This window comes from Sardina pilchardus, chromosome 19, assembly GCF_963854185.1.
Source record: "Sardina pilchardus chromosome 19, fSarPil1.1, whole genome shotgun sequence".
NCBI lineage: Eukaryota > Metazoa > Chordata > Actinopteri > Clupeiformes > Clupeidae > Sardina > Sardina pilchardus.
The window spans coordinates 5882727-5907165 of NC_085012.1; the positions used below are offsets into that span (position 1 = coordinate 5882727).

The following is a 24439-nucleotide window of genomic DNA, read 5'->3' on the forward strand; positions in this document are numbered from 1 at the left end:
ATTTTAACAAATATATAAGTATTAAAGTATAATTTATGACTTGCCTAAAAACTTCTGAAATCTTGTGAAAATTTGATCCAAATGTCTCTTGGCTGCCCAAAGACTCTGGAGTGCAAAGCTGACAGGTCAAATTGACAGCTTGTCCGAACAGGGATTTAGCATTGGAATACATTACACTGTCCAGACAGCAGGGCTCCTTTCAGTAGGTGGACGACTGTAAAGCCAGCTCATAAAACATGTCTAGCAGATGCTTCACGAAGGCAGCCACAGTTAATTACCAACTCAAAAAAAGCTTTCCAGTTTTCAGACTCTCCTCTTGACCTTCCCCCCCCCCCCACCCCCCCTCCCTCTCCACCACCGTCCAGGAGGCTTTGTGTCAGAGGGGATGGCTCCTCCTGAGTTATGGCTCTTCTCATGACTTCCTGCTGCTGAGCTGAGAGAGTAATGGTGCAGGTTGAAGCCCTCTCACTCTCAGCTCTGAGGGACAACGAGAGAGAGAGAGAGAGAGAGAGAAAAGATGGCTGCAGATGTTCTTTGTTTCCCTTTCTTCCAACAGATGCCCCCTCCTTTTGTTTGCTCTGTTTCTGTTCTTGCCGTATCTTTTATTTTGTATTTTATAGCCTCTGTGATTTGAAGAGCCCGAAGCACAAAGCATATATAGCTCTTGGCAATAGGGAATGTGTAGTCTGTGTTGCCTGTAGGAGAATGCCCAAAACATATGGTCACATAAGTGCAATGGGATTTATGTGTGTGGTACCAGACAGGATATTGGAAAATCAGTGAGGGGGAATTGCTCCACAAACCTTTATCGAGCTCAGTATAGATTGCCAAATGTGTGGATGCTGTGAAGTATAGATTATGTTGCCTCTGTAATGTCCAAGCCATGACTATTAAATGGTCAACTCCTCACTATTCAAATACATCTGAAGAAATCCAAAATCCCCTTGCACAGCCAATCAAGTTGGGTCGTTGGGTGCTGGTGACTTGCAGGTTAACGATTAATAAAAAAGAAAAAAAGGATCACCGCACACCATTGGACTACACTTTTAAGTTTTTATTTCTGAGCAACGTGTTTCTCCATAAGCCTGAGGAAGCGCATGGCGAAACACGTTGCTCAGAAATAAAAGCTTAAAAGTGTAGTCCAATGGTGTGCGGACATCTGAAGAAATCCTCATCTGATGGGCCAATCTGATGGATTACTAATAGATGCTCTGAAGCTTGAGCTGTACTGCAGACAAACTGCAGGCACCTAACCAAAGAAGATTGTGTTTTTAATTAAAATGCAAAATCCTTGCCATGTCCACATAACTCCAAGTAAGACCTTCTGCCAACAAAATGGTGGAACAATTGTTCTAAGGAATATAACCAGTGCCTAAACAACTGAACTATTGGTTTAGCTGTCTTAAAAAGTTGAAAGGATGGCTCCAATGGCACGTACAGTATGTGTCCTTAGAATGAATTAGGACAGCGTCTCTGACTTATAGTTATGGTTGTGGTTATGGGATTTGGCAGATTCTTTTGTCCAGAGTGACTTACAAATAAAACAATGCAATATTTAAATTCAGAGTGAACAGTTTTAAAAAGTTGGCAAGACTACATTAAGGAGAATAGCAATCATAAACAATATGGTCAATGCAAATTAGCCTTGAGATGGACACCATCTGGACAGAGGAAAAAAGGGAGGCCAAAAACAACCTTGGAGAACTGACTTCAGAACTGAATGGCTAACTTGGGGTGAGACACAACATGTTGAATCAAATAGGACCAGAGAGAGGTAATTGCAGCCTTGTTGCACATAAGGATTATCGATAGCCATCGGTCTCCCTGCTTTCCACTCTTTCACTATTTCACATGTTCTGGGCCTTGTAGATCTTTCCCATTCTCCTTCATTTCACTGAACTCAATTATTCATAGCAGGTGTCACGGAAAACCAGCACCACGGTCAGCTACCAGGCCAAACATGCGTATTATCAGTGCTCTAACTGTCATGATAATTTCTCAACTTTTTACCTTGCTAACTAATTAGTTATTTTCATGGTTTGGAACTGGAAATGTTTTGATTTGAATTAATTTGAGAACTTTAAATAATAATAATTAAAAAATAAATTTGAATGTAATGTTTCTGGTTAGGTAAGTCACTTTAGATAAAAGCATCTTCTAGGAAAACATAAAGAAATCTCACAGCATAACTGGAACTGGAGGACCTGGAAGAGAAACTGGGAGTGTTGAGTGCTGCTGGGAATTAGTTTAGATTTCCATAATGGAAATATGAGATCCAAAACCACTCAGTTCCCTCCCCGATTATATGGCAAATGTTCTATATATGGATGACATCATGCACCTTTCAGATTCCACTGACAGCTCATTATATTGGAGGGAGGGAGGCAGGAGAGAAGACAGTGATGAGCTACAGCTGTGCCCTGTTACAACTGGCACAGACATAGCTCTAAATAGAAACAGTGAGTTTTTGTCTAATGGCCAACAGCAGCAAATCTGCCATTACTAAAAAGTTAGCTGGTTCAAAACTGATGTGTTTTGCTGATACAGTCATAGAGGAGCTGTGTTGCAATAAGATGCACACATTCTTTCAGGTGTTCCTCCTGACACAATCTACTGTACATAATGAATGCCCTTAAAAGCTGACGTGAAAGATGTGCTCTCACCTCCCCTCAATCAAAATGAATCCTAGCATGTTATACTACCTACAAAGACAAACCATTGAAAACTACATCTCTCTCTCTCTCTCTCTCTCTCTCTCTCTCTCTCTCTCTCTCTCTCTCTCTCTCTCTGTCTCTCTCTACTCTGTTCCAGAAACATGTGATGAGTTGTCAAAAAGTAACCCCAGAATTTAACATGACATTGGTCATGATTGCATTGGAAAACATATTTTGATTGACATTGAACATGTGTGCAAAAAACATGACAAAATGCAAGACTTTGTTGCCATTTATGAAGTACTCTGTAATATCTATATTATTATTAGCTTACTATCGTCACTTATAACACAACAATCACAACAGTTTGAAGAGTTGCTTTTCCAAATGCTCTAGCAACTTGCAGCACTTTTAATATCAGCTCTGTCCTGAAATGGAGCTGTTGTAGTGAACCAGCTCTGAAGGAAGAGTTTGATGCCGATGCTGCCTAATTTTCAAACTCCATCTATGGCCTGTTGTGACCATCATCACAAACATGAAGCCTAAAAGTAATTTAATAAGTAGGAAACCAAAAAAAAAAAAAAAAACCTCTGTCTGTCAACATGAGATGTTCAGGATGTTATTTAATTATAAATTCAATAGAAAAAAATGTGGGAACACCCCAGTTAGCTGTGCCATTTCACAATCAGTTACCCAGTGTGCCCTTTAGTTTGACTTTTGGTGGGCCTTCAAACAAGTTGAAAACCTCTGGCATACATGAAAGTAACAAAAAGACCCTATGGATTTCAGAGTTCAGTTAAGGAATGTCAGTAAAGAAAATTGGGATTCGTCTATAAGCAAAGACATTGTTGCGTGAATGTTCAGTGAGTATCCAATTGGAAATGTGTAACGGTAGGCCTATGTTACTTACCGTTTCGTTTGGGAATTTCTTGAATGCAATCACTGTATCGCTCAATGGGGAGCAGCACCTAGCATTTTTAGAAGGCAATACAATTTCATTTTACTGTCTGATTGATTGCTGCGAACTGTAGTCATATGTTTTCGTCCTTAAAGACCTCCCTAGTCATTTGCGTTCCCTTCTTCATACTCCAAGTAAACTTTTCACGCTGGACAATGCAGTAGGCTAATGCAGGGAGTTGCATTCCTTGCATAGCGGTGGGGAGAGTCAACTGGGAGAGAGAAGGAAGCAGGGGAGGGGAAATTGTTGACTCTTGCAAAGGAAGCCATAAAGTTGTCTCTAATGTGACCAGCAGCAACACAACGCTCATGAGGCTACGACTGCTGGTCGAACTGTCGTTGGAATATATTTGAAAGTGAGATATGCAATCAAACGAAATCCTGACGAACTGTGATCTCGCCAGCATGTCAATAGGCTACGACATCAAGTACCAGAGATCAGACGATGCGCTGGAATAATTGTCTCAAGCAAACCTTGTAATCTGTCATTTCCGATTTGTTTTAAAATATCGTTCTTTTTTTTGTCCAATAAGGACTTTTCAACGCAAGACTTGGTCAAAGGTTGTCATGGTTAGTGCCACGTTTAGTGCGCTGGCCATTGCGTCTCCAAAGCGTAAAACGTCGATATCATCAGCTTAGTCATAGGTGGAACTTCACTTTTATGTCTCACATTCAACTGGTTATTTAAATCGCAACTTAGACGAAGCGTCGACCGCGCCTTGCCGAATGGGCATGACTGTTTTGATTATTCAGTTTGACAAGAGCGTGCCAACTACACGCACAATGTGGGATTGACGGCTGAGGAATGGCATCGGCGATATTCGAGGGCACATCTTTGGCCAACATGTTTGTGAAAGATTGTTGGGTTAACGGAATCCGGAGACTTATTATAAGTCAGCGAGGCGAGGAAGAGGAATTCTTTGAAATTAGGACCGAGTGGTCAGATAGAAATGTGTTATACTTGCATAGGAGTTACTCCGACTTTGGAAGATTATTGAAAAGGCTTTTGGAATGTTTCCCTGAGGACAGACGAACCCTGTCGAAGTCACCACTAATAGAAGGTAAGCTTTCCTCCTCGATTGTGTTGATAAACTAGTTAGTTGTTCTATGTTCAATCTCTCCAGTCATTCTGTGGATATTGATGCTGGCCCTGGCTTTAGTTCCAGTGCGAGATGTCCAATTAGTTAGCCATCTGTGTTTATTGGTCTACACCCCAAATAAAATTATTTTAAGAGTCATTTTGTGCTCAGTAAAATGAACTCATGTGCCTACTTGGCACCAGCAGGTGTGTGACTGTTACACTGTTTCAGAAACAGTTTTCACAGGGGTAAATATAGGCCATATTTCTAAAGTCAGACCTTCACTTGGGAGTTTAATAACATAGCTTTGAACCATCTCCTGTCTTGTCACATATGAGCCACAGTCAGAGATAGGCCCCTGTGTCACGTACTAGGTCTTAAAAAAGGAATTTGATCTCAATTTGGCACCTCCTGTCTCATGATCATTGCTAGAAATAAAATGCTCATGTAAAAGGTTTATGGGCGCCCAGATACACACCTTTACAGGAGAGAGGAACCAGGACTAGGAGAGGCAGCACTACTCTAATGACTGGTGGTTTTACACTGTTCACACACCTTTCCTTTCTTTCTTTGAACCAGTCTTTTTTTTTTCACTGTAATGTGCAATGCAGTTTGCAATATTTAGATACTGTTTAGCGAAGGTGGTAATTTCAGCCATTATGCCTGACAGTATGGTTTATGGTGATCTATATGGTGGTGTGATGATCAGTTCAAATACTCCCCTCTTTGGACTGTGTAGCATTTTGTTGTAATTATTCAATTACAGGGATCCCAGTCCAGTCTTTCCTGCTGACGTGTGCTTCACTGTAGACCCTGACCACTCTGATCATAGCACCCATAATACAATACTTCATAAAGACATGATTATTAGTCACAGGTTGAGTCAAAGCCTGCATTGCAGCCTGTCTCCACAAGCGCTAGAAGATCGTGGAAAATTACAATATCTCTCTTGTTCAGTTACAGGGACCCTGTAAGACTTGACAGCAAAACAGGCAACCATGATGAACTATTTTAATATCAGGGAATATATAGCAGCAGTGACTCAATTCACAACGTCTCTATAGAGCCTACAAGGAATTTCATACAACTTCCTTCCTACCATGCAGACCTAACCTTGCTACTGATACCCCTTCAGATATCTTCTAGTTAGGCATACCTGTCTTCATTTACTGTACTATCTACATATATTTTTAAAAAGTTAAAAGTGATCATTCTACATCTAACTGGTGGCTTCTAGCTCTGCGTCGTGAGTGCCAAAATAAAAACATCTTTGTATAATTATAAACACTTGAGTAATAAATTGCACAACATTGATGTTTTGAATAAAGAAATAGCATGGGAATAAGCAATTATCCAGAGTGTAAAAGAAACTGTTTTGATAGTAATTTCTCTGAATTGATATGCAATGAATTATACCCCTGCCATTGCATTTGCAGACGATTTAATTGTAACAGGCTGATAGCAAGCATTTCTTGACTTGCACCTGATTGTAGTGTTGTTGTTCAGCTGGTCACCCATGTGGTGCATGCTCTGGCCCGCCTGCTCCAGCGGGCTTATCGGAGGCTGGCAGAGTGCAGCGCCAGCGCGTGTGCCACCGCGCCAATCAGTCTCAACTTCAGCGGCACCTCTGCTTTTGTCTGTGCCCAGCCAGCCAAGGTGTAGTTTTCCCAAACAACACCAAACAGCCTTTTATGGCCACAGCAGTAGTGTACCATCATGCCCACTCCTGGGGATATATATAGGCCAAGGCCGACTATTGTAGTGAAATAATGACAATGACTCACACTGTCACAAGTTTTCAAAGGCTTCTTAATTTTTTTGGCACCTCATTCGGTCTTCTCTGTGTGCATGTGTGAGAGAATGAGTGAGTGATCATGTGTTTGTGTGTGTGTGTGTGTGTGTGTGTGTGTGTGTGTGTGTGTATGCGTGTGTGTGTGTGTGTGTGTGTGTGTGTGTGTGTGTGTGTGTGTGTGTGTGTGTGTGTGTGTGCGTGTGTGAATGTGTGTCTGTGTGTCTCTGTCTGTCTGTGTGTCAAGATCGATGGTTTTAGACTGAACCTGAGGAATTTGAGAGTTTGAGAGACTAATATATTGAACACACTCTCTCTCTCCTTTAACTGCTTTTATACAAATCAATGTTTAATTTGTATCCATTGAACATTTTTTCAGAGATGGACATTTCTTAAGCGACGATAGCTCATCTCCTACACTGCTGCTTTCTCAATCCTATACTGTAGCTCCAAGTGCCATTCTTTCAGCATGGCTCTTGTTTTCCTGCTACTGGGGCCTTGCTAGGCAACTGGACCAGACACAACACTTTTTAGGCTGATGTCATCAGAGAGTGACACACGGTGCAGGGGTGGCCAGCGGGAGAGGGAGTGGGATCCTAAATTTATCCGCACCACAGAGTTTCTCGGCAGCCCTGCATGCGCACCATGCAGGCAGATGTGACATTCTGAGGGTGTGTGTGGAGAATGGACACATGGCTTGTGTAATAGGCGTTGATGTAAGAAAGGAAGTGGACAGTTGTACCATGTCACGGATATGAAACTTATCGGCGCAATCTTATTCCGAGGACATTTAAGTTGTGGAGTGCTATGGGTCTGTCTGGATGAATTCCTTGATGGTGATATGATATCATCACAATCGAGTTTATTATAAATGACGTCAGCTGAGCAATGGAGAAAGCTCTTTAACAGTGTTCATTTTACATATGATGATAACAACACTTGTGCGCTTTCTTTAGTGTTGGAAGACCCATACAAACCTGTTAGCGAATTTGAATTCGCTCTGCAGGTTAGTCTGACTAGGAGCCCATTGGCAACCATTTCCAATGTTTTAAAAACCGAGGCACCAATCACCATTGATAATGGGCTTTAAATGGTGACAGATAGAGCAATGCATTCCAAGCAACCGATGGCTGTGCTGATGGCGACAGGGTTACACAGATATGGACGTGAATTTCCTTTGAATAGATTAAACAACATTGAAAACTTTTATTAACACAATTTGATTGCAGGACTTCTGAAATTATTTGGTAAGAGTTATGTAGGCTACCAATTTAAGTAAAAAAAAAAAATCACTGCTAGTTATGCCCCAGGAAGTCGTAAGTCAATGAAGCCATTCTAGATTCACTTTCAATCTCAATTGAGATGTGTGGCTTAGTGTTAACGAGGCTTTCTTAGGTCAACTTGTATGAATCTACATACCAGAGAGAAATGAAAGATAGTCAGACAGTTAAACACACCGAAGAAGCAGAAATAAGGATATGACCAAGCAAATGTAGTTCCCTCTTTGTCAGTCTTCATGATCTGCATTTTCTGTGGTTCTCAACGATGTACTTGCATGCATAATGCAATACATTTTAAATGAAAGTATCTGCACACAAGAAAACTGTCATTATGATATGAAAGTGACCATTTGTTTTAGAAGGTCTTGAGATATCCGCAAAGGTGTAAAAGTGCAAGGTTTTGCTGCCATACTGTTTATCAGAGTTAGCATGATCAAGCCTTTTCTCGCATTCCTCCAGCACACTTTAACCGATGATATGAGAAAAATATACTGTAGCTGCAAAGAAGGTGACAATCTGGTGCAGCAACTGCATAAGAAAGAAGAAAGAAGAAGAAAATGGAAAGAAAGACATGTTTAAAGTAGACATAGAATGGAAATGCATTGCCTTTGTTGAACAAGATGTCTGGTCCATGGCCTCAAACCTAATGTGAACCGAAAACACACTTGTTTCCTCCTACAATATATGCAAATCTTGAACCTTGAAATTGCCATTACAAAACGATCAGATATTGATAACGGTGTGAGATATTGGGCCCTTTTATTTCTCAGCCTAAATTACTAATGCCATTGTAAAATAGCATCTGACCAGAAGTATACCTTCTATGTTAACATCAGAGAATAAACTTTGTTAGTCCATTATATGTCATTTTTAAGTAAATACTGTAAGTCAAACTAACAGACTTCATATTTTTCCAGTATATGAAGTGGCAGGTGGTAACTTGGAAAGGTTGGTCTTTATGTTCCTTTGATATGGAGCATAACCTAGAGGTCATGACATGAAAGTTATGTAATGTCCAAAGTCTGCATGAGGAGTAAACACATGCAGATGCAGAATGTCATTTCTGCTATTTGTTTTGGTAATATCATGTGCAAATGCGGAAGTTACAGTTGCTTTCATTCAACCCATTGCTTCTTTGATAAACCCATTCCAGGTGATTCAAAGATGAGCTAAGACCAATAGTCTTTCATCCACTTGACCAACTCTACCTGTAATTTTGGTCGATCAAGGTAGCTTAGACGCTGAAATGTACAGACACGAGACGCTGAAATGAAGAGAGACTAGATTTGTTAAATGAGTAAGAATAATTCATACAGTGTACACTCAGACACAGACACGGAAAAAGGTAGGACATGTTAAATGTTTTCTTTCCCCATTAGGGCAGTAGATTGAAGGATGCACAGGAAAATGTTTAACTGGGGATGCAGCTGTTTCTGATTTGTTGGTTGTTGTTGTTTTTAGGAAAGATGATGTTTTGCTATAAATATAAACCAACCAATAAATGATCTGTTTCACTCTCGTCTAAACAGAAAGAATTGTTTTTGTCTTGGCTATTACAGCTCCTGTTGATAATGTCTGACCACCATCAGAGGAGACACCTGTGTCCAGACTTATAATAATCTGTATCCACCAGTGTGAATGAACAGACTTGTGTTTTGGAGAGAGGATTAGCGTCTAGTCTCTGCCACACAGCTGTGTTTTTGTTTTGTATCACCAGCACCACTCACCCCTCCTATGTTATACAACATACTCACACTGGTCAACTCTTTGCCTGGTTACTTTGGTACATGATTTTTTTATTGAAATACAGCAGGAAACATCAATCACAATTGTTGCAACAAATGGCATATTTTCAGAGGAAACCATGTTGAACTGTTCAATTGATGTTAAATTGCTCCCTTTGGCATTCTTTTATCTTTTCAGAAGGATGGGAATGTCTTAATGAAAGGTGTTGCATACTTCTATCCCTCTGCCCAGGTGCTACTGCTCTGAGGTTGTTTTGTGTGGCTTAGAGGGCTGATTCAGAATGAGTTCTGCTCCCACTGTATTAACGTCATTGTTATCGCCACCACTCATCTTCAGCATGACCATAGGGATCTATGAGATCATAGCTTTCCTCTGAATACTCAGCTCTGTGTCCGTTAGTCTGAATCATGTCAGTGTCATTGCAGAGGCCATGTATGGATCAGCAGTCACACGTTAAACAGACGATAAACTGATTGCCATCCTAGTGTCGAAATCCTAGTCCGAAAATCAATTTTGCTCAAAGCAGAAATTACTGTATGGGAGCCAAATTTTGTGAGACCCCTTAGAGATATGCATAGTTGGTGTGCCTAAGTTTGCTGATTTGTGCCAGCAAACAATCCCATACCCAAAATCTATATTAGCTGGTACTGCCGATTGTTCACTATTGTGTCACCTGAAGAGAATCTGGACTTTTCTGTGTGCCCCTGTAAATGACAGCATTCAAATGGATATTGTGAAGCAAAAGGTTAGCGCTATTGAACTGCCAGCCTTCTGTTTTTTCCTGGGGCTGGTTCAGTTGGATGTCTGGTTGCTAAATCACTAAGCCTTTGTGGCATCTGATAAGGCACTATAGTGTGGAAAGGTTATCAAGACTGTCCTTTATTGCTCATTGTTGAATTCTGTACCTGTGTGTTTACATTTATTGGTATTTCTTGTTATCCAGGGCTTGTGAACATTAAGGAAGCCAGTGACATTGAAGTGAAGCTGAATGAAGTGGAGAAGTTGTTGAAAAATGCTATCAGCTTGCCCTGGAAGGTATGCCATATACACTGATCTTGGACTGCTCCTTTAATTTGTTGCATTTGAAGAATGAGTTGGGAGTAAAAGGCTAGTCGATTTGTATCCTCATTAGTGAAAGAGAAAAGAGAGTGGATTTCTTAAAATGGAGAAATGACTTCATACTTACCTGTATAGGTTTGGGCCTACCTACAGATGTATTGCTGTAGATTTTACGAGGCATATCTTGTTCAATGTTACGTAATACATTTTGAACAGGAACTCAGCCATTGTCTTTCACTTCAGTATTCCAGGTCAGAGGTCGTGCTTACTTTCTTTGAACGTTCACCACTTGATCAAATCCTAAGGAATGATAATGTTCACAAGATCCAACCTTGCTTCCAAAGTCCAGTCAAAATATCTGGTAAGTCACATGAAACTGTGTGTGTGTGTGTGTGTGTGTGTGTGTGTGTGTGTGTGTGTGTGTGTGTGTGTGTGTGTGTGTGTGTGTGTGTGTGTGTGTGTGTGTGTGTGTGTGTGTGTGTGTGAGTGTGTGTGTGTGTGTGTGTGTGTGGGGGGGGGGGTTGGCTGTGTTTGTCTGAAGGTGAGCTCAGTTTGTGTGTATGTAGCAATATTGTGTTCAACTAGAATCAGTTATGCTTATATTGCTATACATTCGTTGATTTGAATTGCTCCCGGCTTGTTACAGAGATCATGAGATCCAATGGCTTCTGTTTGGCCAATACGGAGACCATTGTGTTTGATGAAAGCATCCCCCAGGAGAAGGAGAGACCGTCATCGACTGACTCAGCTGAGCATTCGTGAGTGTTTTTCACATGTATATTTTTAATGATTCCTGTTAAATCATACAGACATGAAGAGTGGTAATGCTATGTGAGACATGACATTTAGCATGCCTCTAGGTTTGCATGTGGTTGTATGTGTCTAGTCCCTGAATGTGAATGAGCCTCTTTCTGGACAGGAAGTAGCACAGAGGCATTTCCTTTCCTGGGTGTGAGTAGGAAGTGAAGGAAGTCAGCCTAGAGCTGGAGTATTCATCAACAATTTGAACCATGACCTTCATAACTCAGACTGCCTTTAACCTTTCAAGAACTTTTTCTCCCTTGCTCTCAACCTCAAACACAAACAAATATCAAGGTGCATTCTGCCAGCTCTTGTATTTGATAGACCATGCATGAGGTCATATGTTTGGGCTCTGAGGTTTGCCATTGTTATCCATATTCGGCAATTTAAAGCATAAACCTCTTTTGGCAGGTTTGAGAGTCAAATTCACTGTCTACCTTTTTTTTATCACTTCATGTGAAATCTTAATACTAATGCAGTTTCCCCCTCTGTTCTATGCTTAGGTATGATGACACAGAAAGTCTTCCTGTGGAGCCTGACCTCAGTGACGAAGAGCCTGAGGCATATGTCACCAACCTGTCCTACTACCACCTGGTGCCTTTTGAGACCGACATTCTGGAATGAGACGCTCTAGACATGCTTCTGGAAAGAAGCATCATCTACTGCACAGATGTCAGGAAAGCAGCAGCAGTGGTGTTCTCTTTGCTGATTTCCATTCCGTTCTCTCGGAGGGCATTGCTGGAGTTGTGTGATGAAGAAGCTTAGACTCTCCACAGAGTCACACCTCCTTGTACGCATGGCATCATTATCTCAGAGGTCTTCCTCAGTCAGCCACGGAACATTCACAGACGTGCCTCAGTCAAGTCATCATCACTGCCACTGATTGGACTAAATGAGAGAGGAGTGGTTATCAGGTCATTTCTGGATACGGAGGAAGGGGAAAGGGTGGTGGAGGATCAATGCTAATCTTGATAGGAAATCTCATTGAGCTGAGAGATTGTTGTGGTCACATCTTTTAGTGTCAACTTCTGACAGTAAATTTATTTTGAATACCTGTCATTCTCTCGTTTCCAAGGGCTGTTGAATTTGCTCTGTCTTGGGAACTATAAAGACTAAAAATCACACAGATATCTGGTTGCACTGCAGTGGTCTGTGATGAATTACGCTCGCATTAGACTGCACTGTCAGCTTATTTCACTGCTCTAACATTGAAGAGCATATTTGCTTTGAGTGAATGCCCTGAGCCAGAGGGGTGTCCTTTGGCATAAACCAGTAGGAAATATGCTTTGGTTGGAACATTGCAGCGTCTCTACGGTGGCCTCTGGAGTGCTGTTTATAGCACCATAGCACCACAATAACCATTAAGCCTGTGCATGCAATCAGAGTGGCCACGTGACAAATCGAAGCTTCCCAGTTGTTTCATGATGTGCCATACAGTAGTTCATTATTACATCACATCAACTCAGTGATACAAGCACAGTGTTGAACAGTGCAAGTGGGACTATTCGCATTAACATAAAACCAAGCATTCTGCTGCAGTCATATTTTGTTACTTTAGGATGCATGTTATTTCTCCTTCACATACATTCTCTCAGTGCCAGTTGTGATACAGTACAAGTATGCTGTCGAATTTGTCACGTCGAGTCATGTGCAGTTGTAGATATGTGTTGGTTTGTTTGTTGTTGAGAGGGCACCAGACAGTCTGCATGCAGGCGAAGTAGGCTACTTCTGCTTCTTCCTATCCTCCATTTCCCCTGCTCATGAGTCTGTTTAGTAACACAGTCATGCCCCTCTCTGGACTGTGGGAAAGCATTGCTCTTTCTTCAATGGATTTGTTGCAATGTGTGTGTGAGTGTGTGTGTGTGTGTGTGTGTGTGTGTGTGTTCGTGCACGCATGCTTGAATGTGTAACTTTCTTCTTTTTTGTTTTCCCTTCCTTTGCTGTGTTTGCATGGACTGTGGTTGAAAGCGTTGAAGGGGAGATGACACAGCGGAACAATGATCTGCATTGTGCAGCTGGAAATAAGCAAGACTCTTCTGAATTGAGTTGATGAATAAACATATTTGTGCACAATTTCTAGGATGTATAGTAATAGAGGACAGTATATAAACTGGAATGGTGGAAGTGTAGGTATTAAGTATTCATAAGCAGCACAGGAGTATCGATGCCAGAGTACTTGTTGATAAAACCTCCCACTTGCCTCTATCTGGATGGTCAGGTTTGTCTGAGTATTGCAGCCCATGTTCAATCATAAGCTAATCATGATACTCATGAGTAGCAAGTCATGTGAATAATTTCTAGGGAAGGGAAGTAAGTGATTGAGAGTTTTTTTTTATTATTATTATTATTGCAATTGTTTTATTTAATAATATGAAAGGAGATATTTATTTTTGTAATCACAAAAATGATCAGGTTTACAGTTAACCCGAGAAACATTCTCACTTTGCTGATCTTGGAGTGTTGCTAATTTTGATATATTGGAATGATGTAAAGATTCTCAGTGGGTGCAACCATAACATCAGACTGGAGAGAAAAATAAGTAAAAACCTTGTCAGATTGCCTTTCATTTAGGCTAGTTAATCAGTTTAAAAGTTCAGTGCTCGTGCCTGAAATCATTTGCATGTAATATGTTAAAGCTTTATTTGTAATAAACAATGTTTTTGGTGCTGCACTGTGTATGTTGTTCAGTTGATATTATCTTCCACTCAAGCACTCTGAATGCCTCACCAGTTTTGAACATATATTTTAGGCTTAGATCTTAGAGCTTAGATCTTCTAGTGCAACATTACCACCTGCTGGCATAACAGCGACAATGCTAGTCTCCATAGGCTGTTTGGTGCAGGACCCTACACCAGGGCACAGCAGCCTAGAAGCCAAAGTTCATGATTTAAAAAAGTAGCCTAATTGTAGCGTATACAGGCTAGTCTGAAGACCACATAAGTGATAAGAAATGGCTTCTATAGGCCTACTTCTTGGAAGGCCTTGCCCACTAGAATAATAATAATAAGACTATACAACAATGATAAAAGTTTTGATGGTGAAGCTCACTGTTTTACAAAATGTGTAAAAGAAAAGTTGCCTAAATAATCCATTTTATTTTGGGAATAATTATTGGTCTGGAGCTGTGACAATAGGCCCTCGCTACGGTGACAAGTTTGATACCATTTAGTAAAACATCATTTCAATATATGTTTTACTGTCTAATAAAATCGTAAGCTTCCAAAGTTTGACTTCAACAAAGTAGCCTGTCTTGTTCTGTCACATCGCTCTTCTGCAACACTTCCGATAGAATGTAGCGGGGTTAGTGCGCACGCGCAGACGCCTTGGATTTTCTTGGTGTATTTCCTGTTTGATGGTTCTCATTCGGAAAGATGGCTGAAGTGAGAGTCAGTTTGGTGTGTGCAGGTAAGTTAGTCTTTGGCTACCTACAATCATTGTGGCGTTAGGATGTCTGCTTTAGTCAGCACCGTTATGAGAGTATTCCCAAGCGCGATGTGATCAAACGATGCATTTACAAGAGTTCGGCCCTGGCTGGCTAAGCAAGCTGATGGATCATCGAAAGCTATTTGGGTAGCAGCAGAAATCTCAGAGGAAGATGCACTGTTCCTTTCGTTAACTTACAATGTCATTCATCATTGTGAATTATGTTGTCTTTTGTTTTCACAGTGCTTTTTCTAAGTTCGGTGGTAGTAGCATTAGTCGAGGACCTCGATGACTCGTAAGTGATTTCATTTTTAAAAAAGAATGAGCCCATGCCTGTTCCATAAATTGGTTAGCAAATGTAGACATTGCACCATTTTTACCGTAGATTATCCAAGTCTTACAGACTACAGGACATTCACTCAAAAGTAAGAAGAACATTTTGAAGACAAGAGCTTGACTAGGCCTAGCCTAGTATTGGAAGTGTTTCTGAGAGAACAGGGAAATGGCCTGTGCATATTGTCCATTGGGTGAAAGTAGCATATCGTATTCTCTGGTGATTCTGATGTATATAATGCACTGTTCGCTGACTTAAACTTTGTTGACACGCTTTGTTGATGTATGCAGTCATATCCTTTTTAACAGTATGAAGTGTTTTGAAATTCAGACAGTCATAACTGTCAGTTGCAACTGCATTCACTGATCTTGCCCACTTCCTAACAGGAAAGAGCACTAAAGGAAACAACAGCCTGTCATGACATTTTGTAGCATAGGCTAACTTATTGTATTGGTACAGTAGTTGACTAATGCAGCATTAACATCCTCATTGTAGACCTTTACCATCCTTTATCATATGTCAAGTAATGAGCTTTTTTTCATCTGTAAACGTGTGCTGCTCTTCTGTAGGTTTAAAGACAACCGCATGGATGATGTGTGGATAGTAGACGTGAGTATCTCTATTTCACACACAGACACGCATAGAGACAACATTCAAGCCCTGTGCACCCTTTAGATCCACTGCCAATGGGCTCCCTCGACAGCTCTGTGATTTTCATCCCTTACGGAAGCTGCTAGGCCAGTGGACCAGGAGACGATGCGCTGTGCTGTGTTTTTTAGTGAAAGAGAAGTCATGCATGCTAGATCAGGCGGGTGCAAATGGCGGGGCTACTGGGTGGGTTTAGTCAGTGTGCGGATGATGTGGTATCAGAGTTGGTTCAACACAGGGTTCATGTCTGGAGCCTGGGCAGATGGCTGGGGCAGTACAATGAGATAGGCCTTTGTCAAAGTGCAGGAAGGAAGTTGTATCCAGTCTAACTGGACATAGTCAAAGAATTTACTAGCTTGGGTCTGTTAGACTGTATGCTGCTTAAGTTATTAAATATTCTTTGTACTAATGAGGAATGGATGTTTTGATTGCACAACATGTGTTCAGTTCAGTTTTCCATGAATATGCTCTCAGGTTTTAATAGTTCAATGTGAATAAACAATGCAATGTAGGATTAACCCTTAAAATGAAAGTGTGGTGCTTATAGCCTACTTAAATGTGAGCATCTTATGATAATATTATTAATAGCTTCACAGAGTACTGTAACTCACCTTTGCTTTGTGAACAGCAGAAGCCTGAAATCTTATTATTTTTAAATTTTTTTTTTAAAGATTGTACATGTTTAATGTGTGGTCGTGTGCTCTCCACTGTAGTTTTATGCCCCCTGGTGTGGCTACTGTAAAAAGTTGGAGCCAGTGTGGCATGATGTCGGTGCGGAGTTGAAGAGCTCCGGGTCTCCAGTCAGAGTGGGCAAGATGGATGCAACTGCGTACTCTGGTGAGATTGCATATTTCATTACAATATACAATTAACAATTAGCAATTGTACAATAGCAATTTGTCAGGGTTGTCATCTTTTCTGCACTGTCCTTTATACCAGTGGTTCCCCAACCTGGGGTCCGCAGACCCCATTAGGGGTTGCCAGAGATTGATTAGGGTCTGCACAACGTTGCCTTAGCTGAGGTTGTGAGGTTACCAAAATTATATTTGCACACATTAAATATATAAAATCCCAATAACACACCCAATTGGATAATCAAAACTCTGTATAATCCAAATTAGATCATAGTTTTTGTTTCACATTTAAATTCATGTAGCTATTTATTACCTCATTCGTAATTCATCCCCGGACCCCGGTTGTTGAATAAAGCAATGTCTTGTGTCTGTATGTGGAAAGGAGTTTTGGGTAGGGGGCCCTGCCTTGTCTTAGACACAGGCAAGGGGGCCTTCAAGGAAACAAGGTTGGGAAACACTGCTTTATACACATAAAACAAGATGATATTTTAATTTACTATAGATTAGGCCTATACATGTGACTAATATATGATGTGTGTGTATATATATATATATATATATATATATATATATATATATAATGAACTATTTCTTAGAGAGACAGTTCTCTTTGAGGGTCCTATGCATTTGGGTGATTGGTGCTCCTTAAACAAATGCTTGAGGGAAATCTCTGCATTATGGCCTCAGTGGTATTTCCACCTGACTACTATGGCATCCTGGGTGACAAGAAACACAGATTAACTTGCACTTTGGGCCAATCCTCTAACGCAAGTTAATTACGATAATCTCACTCAGGAATTTAAAGCAGATTATGTGACATTAAGGTTTGGCCACAGCTTTGTTAAGAGGCTACTTAAGACTGGTAAAGCAGGTGAGGAGAGTGTGCTGACTCCTGGATTACCACAGGCCTGGCCATCTAGAGAACAGAGATGAGAGAGCTTTACGTGTTGCAAGCAGAGGATTATGGGTCTTGGCACTCTAAACAGCAGGCCGGTGAGGTGTGCCGGGGATGGATATAAGCACCAGCCACCATCCAAATGCTGGTAAAGATGTGAGCGTGGCTGGTAGATTTCAGGCACAAAGTAAAAATGTAATATTGAGTGGCTGGTGAATTTGACCACAAATCTGCAAGTGTCTTTTAGACGTACTCATTGTCAAATTTTGATTTCCACTCCAGAGGTGTGCAAGTCCCAAACCTTTCTGTTTTAAAATTCCAAAACATCAGTATTACTTTACTCAAGGTCAGTACACTCTGTATCTTACAAAGGATACTGATAAAATGACCATAACTACAATAAGATACATTAGCACTGATCTTATATGACTTATTTAGTGCAGTGCCCGTACAAGCAATGTTTTCCAAGAAACATGTTGCCCAATGACGTTGATGCAGGTAGATCATGTTAGATTGAACAGATAAACCAAATTTTAGGTCTAGAGTGGTTCGAGAGTTATGCGTGCCATAGACAGACAGACAGAGTGACACACAGACAGACGTTCCTTGCATTAATAGATAGATGGAGTTGAAGTCATGGGGCCCTGATTGAAATGAACCCAAGCTGCCCTTGAGTTGTCCTGAATGCACTCATCCAATGGCACTTTTCCACTGATAGGGAAGCCTGCAGTTATGGGTAATGTATCACAGTTCATGCACGTGCAGAACATACAATCGGCGTCGGCGTTCGGTGTGTTCAGTGGCACTTTTTTGACCGACCAGGGGAGAAGAGAGCCCGATTGATAGTCCGACTGCTTTTCTGCCGACGGTCGGCCGGTCGAGTTGGTGTGTTCAGGCCTTTAGATACAGTGGCTCCTGAAGGACGGAGTTCTATAACCCTACAGTAGGTCCATGGCAACTATAGTGGATATCTGGATAACACAAAGCATTAGTTCTTTGACATTTCATTTCTTCATGTTACTTCACGGAGCATACGTGTACGGTTGCTCTCTATGGATCTTTAACATTAGGGATCCACAAATATTGGATCTCTGATATATTCAATCTCATTTGTTGGCTAACACAGATGTACACACTTTTTTATCTCCTCTAAAGCAGTGGTTCATAACTGGTCTGGCCTTGGGACCCTACATTTTCCTGGTACTTAAGTCACGCCCCATATTTTTAGCGTTCAAGCCAAACTGACACGGTGGGCTATGTGGTACTACCTGCTCTGTACCTGTAGGCTAGGTTAGGGAACATGCTGATGTACGGCACATTTGCAAAGTCAACAACTCCTTGTGTCACCTTTCAAAGTAGGCTACTCGACAGGTTTGTCTTTGACAGTAGGGTGCTTTGTTTCTACAGTATGTGGTGTTTTAGTTTTGATGGTTTCATGCTCTCATGTGCCAGTAATTCACTGCACATTGCACATTGTCCTCAACACGTGATTATACCATTCAGGGTCGTATCATAGGCTACTGGCATACAGTATAAGCTCCACAACCCACCCAGAACGATTCCATGACCCACCAGTTAAGACACACTGCTCAAAGGGTCTCTCCTGTACTAGAATTAATCTACTGCTCTTATTGTGAATGCCTAGTTGTTGATATGCAAACCTTTCACTGAAAGTGAAAAATAAGGAAATCATTTCACATTGGCGTAGATGTAAGATATGACTAAACATTTACATCTCAGCCCATGGAATGTATTTATATGATGCTTCCTCTGAGACCCTTATGGCAATTATATTGTCGCCTGCCAGGAATATCTGCAGAAAGTTTCTGTGCTGATAATCTAATTGTGATGTGGTCATCTGCTTATAATGGCCTAGCGATGATATCATGCTTCTCTATTTTACATCATACACATTGAGGACCCCCTCGAAAACGAGATGCTCCATCTCAAGGGGTTATCCTCTAATAAAGTAATTTGAATTTGAAAAAAGAATTTTAACAAATAGGCCTCTTAAAGCAACAGTAAATGCTGATCATCTACTTTTTGAGGTGTAAATGTGTTTACAGGGAACACATTTTTGTATCCCTTCCAAATTCACTCTTGTGATGTGTTGTTAATGTGTACAACACAACTGCTGTGTTGTGTGGTTTGGGTTGGATCACATCAAACATGCAAGAAAATGTTTCACCATGCTATTGCTTTAAATTAAGAAATCAGTGGTCTCTGATGAATTACTGTCCTACACTTCTGGCCATGAAATCAAGACTTTAATAATTTGATTCGTGTTCTTCCTCTTGGCAAGTTTTTGGGAAGGTGTCCTCTAATATAGATCATTTATGGACATGTTTTCTGTTACTAGGTATGGCTTCAGAATTTGGTGTGCGAGGATATCCAACAATCAAACTGTGAGTACTATATTGTCAGTATTTGTGTGTCTCTGTGTGTGTGTGTGTGGGGGGGGGGGGGGGGGGGCATATTCACATAAATAATTTGTAGACAATATAACGCTGCTAAAAAAACATTGAAAAACTAGATACACTGCATAATATAATCGCTGCTCAGTCCTGCACACTCTCTGTTCAAAAATACATCATGCTTGTCAATTTGTCTCCTACTCAATCCCCTACTCTTGCAACATTTGTGTTGGTAAATGAGTGTGTGCATGCTTGTGTGTATATCAGTCCCTCCAGGAATGTGTGATGTTGCGATCACAACAATTAATGCAAATTCAACCAATCCACATGAATTCTTGGTGACCTTGCAATTTTGTCCGAACACCAAAACTTCTCCTCAAATTTCATCTACCATAACGGTCACTCACACAGAATAGGCCTATGAGCCAGATGCCTCACTCACTTCTGCAGACACCAGAGGCCAACCTATAAATTGTCTGTTCCTTTGCAGTTTTGATGTCAATAAATAGAAGGCTAAAGTTAATGATTTGCTTGCTTGCTTCTCTCAACCTGGTGTTGCTAACCTACCTAGGCTGTGAAAGTAAGTTGACGTTTACATCTAGACCTGTCCTTGTTAGCTCGTGTCATTTCTATATACCAAAATATAGAAACGAATAATATTGCAAAACACTTACCTCCTCTATATGATCCAAGAAAGATTTAATTGGAGTTATGTTTTAGCCTTTTTTAACTAATGAGTAGAAAACACCCTGAATTACATCCACATATTCTAATGCACTATGCAAAAGGTTATTTCCACCCGTAGCCGAAAACAGTAAGATGTAAGCCTTCCAAATCACAAATCTCTATATGACCACTACACTAGCAGCGGTCATAATTGTGTATGTGAAACAGTTACAGCTGTTCATGCACATTAGTTTCTACGCACGTACAAATATTTATACAATATGACATTCCTGGTCATAGAGTTTGAATTTTACACTGCAAAATTAAAATCTAACCAAGTGTTCTACATCTTATATTAAAAACAAAAATATATTTGAGACTTATCTAATGTTCTCTCGAAAGATCATTTTGACTTTATTTAAGTAGACTTATTTGAAGACAAATTTATTCAACAAATTTGCTTGTTTTCAGGATGAAACTCTGAATTTAAGTCAAATGAGAAATGAGTTATGAGAAAGTGCTAGGTTAGTCTCTTTATAGAGATTTTTGGTCTCGGTAAGATTAAGATAAGATGATTCGAAGAAAAAAGTCTGCTACACCGTGAGCTCCTGATAAATACTTTTATATTGTGACATTTCCGCCGTAAGCCCTTCCTTGATATAACACTTTGTTAGATTTTATTAGATAAGCCGTTCGTGCTATGTTATATCCATTGCCAACACCGCTACCAAGAGTGCTATGTTTATTTTGTACAACAGTTCCAGTGACGACTAATTTAAGTTTAAAGACACAAATTTGTGTTTAATATTGTTTATTTAGATTTTAGTGTGTCCCCGGGAGTTTTTGCTTGACTTCAGAAGCTGCTGTCTTCAACTCAGAGTAACACATTTCAGGAGCTACTACTGGGGCCAGAGACTCTGGGGTGTTGCAGATGCTGTAATGGGAATGGCCCTTGAGGGCCCTGCTTACGCAATCCTGGGTTCTCTTGCTTCAGGAATGAGGTGTTATTGCTACTACTTACCCAGCGGGCCCCATTCGGCCTGATGGGGAAACTAATTTTGTTTGCAAGTTGGAGCCTAATGAAGGAAGAGAAAGCCAATGTGTGTCCTCATGTGTTGGCACACAGACAATTATGCTCCTCTTATCTTGAAAGTCTGATCAGTTCTTATTGATTTCCATACGTTTGTAAGCATAAGGAGTGGTTTGTCATTTGAAGGTCTTCACATGACACAGACCACACTGAAAAACAGCTATAGAAATTGATTTAGAGTCTTTCTTTCTTTTTTTTCTCTGTATTTTCTACACTGTTGACAAATTAACAGTATATAATATAGATGGATTAAAAAAAAGGCTTTATTGTCACATATAATGACAGAAAATTGACAAAATGTGAGGCTTATCAACAATATCTGAGTGCAGATAGTGCAGGCCATGAAAATGAGAGGCTAGAGAGACTAGGCCTCCCTTATTATGACTAAAATATAAGACATTCAGTCTGGAGTAAATTGGTACCCTCTAGCGTTGCAGTTATTCATGCCTGACCACCCAACCTGATCCAGTTAACCCTTTAATTTCCTCCTATATATCTGCCAGACAGGTTTGTGGTCTACAGCATACCCCATTTAGCTTTGAGATGAAAGGGTTAATGTGTGTGTTTTTTTTGTGTGTGGCCTTTTTGTACAGAAATGGTTTTCTCTCTGTTCCTTTTGAAAGTAATTAGTCCATCCACCATCACATAGTTTTTTATCAGACCCGCAGATGTCTACTTCAGCAGGGGCTTTAATATGTTGTTTTTAGCTGAGTTTCTTTTAAAGTGAGATCAGAATGAAGTATACTCGGGGGACTATTTAATGCTAAGCCTTCAGGGAAAATGGCTTTAGGGCTGCTGGGTGGGAGCACAGGGGGGGGGATCACTTCTTTTCTCCCTCATTAGGCTGGCAGACAGGGCAAGAATAATCTTTGTTTATGCAAGTAACCCTAGTAACCCCTTAAGGGCATCAGCAGAGTCCTGGCATCCATCACGTCTCGTTTAAGCAGAGTGGCATTACCTTGGAAACAATGAAAACAATTTGATGGAGTTGTTTTTATCCGCTGTCCAAGAGCACTGGCTGTTATATGTGTCTACTTCTTGTACAGTGAGGAAATAATGGACCTGTTTTTTTTTTCTATTCTCATGCGTGTGTGCTCTTGACCTTTTCCTCTGGAAGTGGGGATTTTCTTTCAGTTTGACCCATGGTACAGATACGTAAAAGAGGTGTAAAAAAACATATTTTGGTGATCTGGCTCACACTGAAAACAGCGCAAGTTTAAAATAAATAAATGTGTATATAGAATTTATTTTTATATATAACATCTGTTTTTGTTTAAATATATACAGTATATATATATAACCTTCCCTTTGCCAATAAAATACAAAGCAGGGAATTTGACACTGTTCCACTTTATGGACTCTCTTCAGATCTTTATATCCCCAGATCAATATCAATGTTTTCTCCTCTACATTCTCATCTTTAGATCACGCCAGTAGTTTTCTGTAGAATCTCCTTACTGTAAATGGTTTTCTATGCACAGTAGTTGAGAGTTGATCTTGAGTTTTGCATTATTGACCTGCTGTATGATCTTGTCATGACCCATTTGTAGTGTCTTGGCAGAGGAAGACGGATTTAAATGTTAAATGTCATAAAAGAGAATTCCATTGAATTTATGTTAACGTCTACCGTGCGCCATAATAAGGTTCCCAGGGCTTTTCGGAGAAAAAACATCCCCACACCATCACAAACCCTCAACCATTACAGTATAGCATGGGGCTCTTTCCGTGTAGTCATCCCTCTATGTACACTAAACTGATTTAAATGGTGGGAAAAAGAGAAGTCTAACTAAAGTTGATGTAATGAGGCACAATCTGTTGGCTAATGTAATGCCATGAGCATCGGAAGACAAACCTGTGGTGAGTCAGCTCAGTGCTATCACATGCCACACAATAGCTGCAGTCCATGCATCAGACACTTTGCTCTCTGAGTGACTGCACTTTGTTCATCATTTAAATGAAATAAAGAGTCTTTCTTTCCAAAAAGCTCAATTATCATTTCATTTGAACATGGAACTGTGTCCAAAGTCTTGGTAGCGTTTAGTGAAGTCCAGCCAGTTACATTTGCAAGTAAATGACAGGAAAGGCTCTTCCCTGGCTTTTCACTCTCCACTTATTTGAATTGTCTGCTCTCTTTTCTTTCTTTGTTGAAGAATGATTAGGACATTTGACTTCTGTGTCACCTTATTTTTATGCATCAGTGAAACTGGAAGCCTTTGATTTCTGCTTTAAATTGCATGGATACTGATTCATTTTCTTGAGTTAAATATAAATGAAAAAAACACTTTCCCCACATTTCCTTTGTTGAAAGTAATTATTTCTTGATGGGTGTTTTTTCCCCCACAAAGAATACATTTACTTCAACTACAGGTTGGATTTTTCTACACTTTACAGTTTGAGTTTTTGCTATTTATAGCACATCGTTACCAGGAGAGCCAATAATTGTGGAGCACATTGCCCTTTTGCTGAGTCTAATATAAATGCTGTTTAACCTGTAATACTAAAATGTATTGCGCAAGGAATGTGCTGGATGTTTGCGTTTGTGTAACTGATCATAAAACTTTTAAGAAATCAGATACAATTGCTGCACTTTTGGTGCCTTAAAAAGTGGTATATAAATGCAATGTGATATTACATTCCTTTTTATGTTTAGCCTTTGGTAATGCCATACTCATACTGTGCCAAATTAAACACGAATTGTAAGTGCTCATGTTTTTCTTTTTTGTTTTTCTTCAAATGGGTTTATTATGCTA

At 40.3% G+C, this 24439-nt stretch overlaps 2 protein-coding genes across 3 annotated transcripts in view; both read left to right on the plus strand.

Moving 5' to 3' along the window:
• The first annotated feature begins 3849 nt into the window (after positions 1-3849).
• Positions 3850-14030, plus strand: pxdc1b (PX domain containing 1b). 2 transcript variants are annotated; one of them, XR_009936357.1, is made up of 6 exons: positions 3850-4672; positions 10449-10540; positions 10808-10925; positions 11211-11322; positions 11484-11659; positions 11869-11992. XR_009936357.1 is itself a non-coding variant. In XM_062521213.1 (5 exons), the coding sequence occupies exons 1-5, from the start codon at positions 4417-4419 to the stop codon at positions 11987-11989; spliced, it is 699 nt and encodes a 232-aa protein (XP_062377197.1). In that variant the 5' UTR covers positions 3850-4416; the 3' UTR covers positions 11990-14030. The 2 variants fall into 2 exon arrangements, 1 of the variants encoding a protein (XP_062377197.1); XM_062521213.1 differs by lacking the exon at positions 11484-11659 and having other exon boundaries at positions 11869-14030.
• A 655-nt stretch (positions 14031-14685) lies between these two features.
• The window catches only part of LOC134065912 (protein disulfide-isomerase TMX3-like), a 33674-nt gene continuing 23920 nt past the window's right edge, over positions 14686-24439 (plus strand). The window contains exons 1-5 of the mRNA XM_062521030.1: positions 14686-14770; positions 15032-15083; positions 15692-15731; positions 16484-16607; positions 19879-19924. Of these exons, the coding sequence (XP_062377014.1) occupies positions 14737-14770; positions 15032-15083; positions 15692-15731; positions 16484-16607; positions 19879-19924 (296 nt within the window). The 5' untranslated portion in view covers positions 14686-14736. The remainder of the gene's footprint in view (positions 14771-15031; positions 15084-15691; positions 15732-16483; positions 16608-19878; positions 19925-24439) is intronic.

Coding starts and splice junctions, on each gene's coding strand:
- pxdc1b (XM_062521213.1), top strand. CDS start 4,417: ATGGCATCGGCGATATTCGAGGGCACATCTTTGGCCAACATGTTTGTG. Junction 10,926..11,210: donor AAGTCCAGTCAAAATATCTG/GTAAGTCACATG, acceptor GGCTTGTTACAG/AGATCATGAGATCCAATGGC. Junction 11,323..11,868: donor ACTGACTCAGCTGAGCATTC/GTGAGTGTTTTT, acceptor TTCTATGCTTAG/GTATGATGACACAGAAAGTC.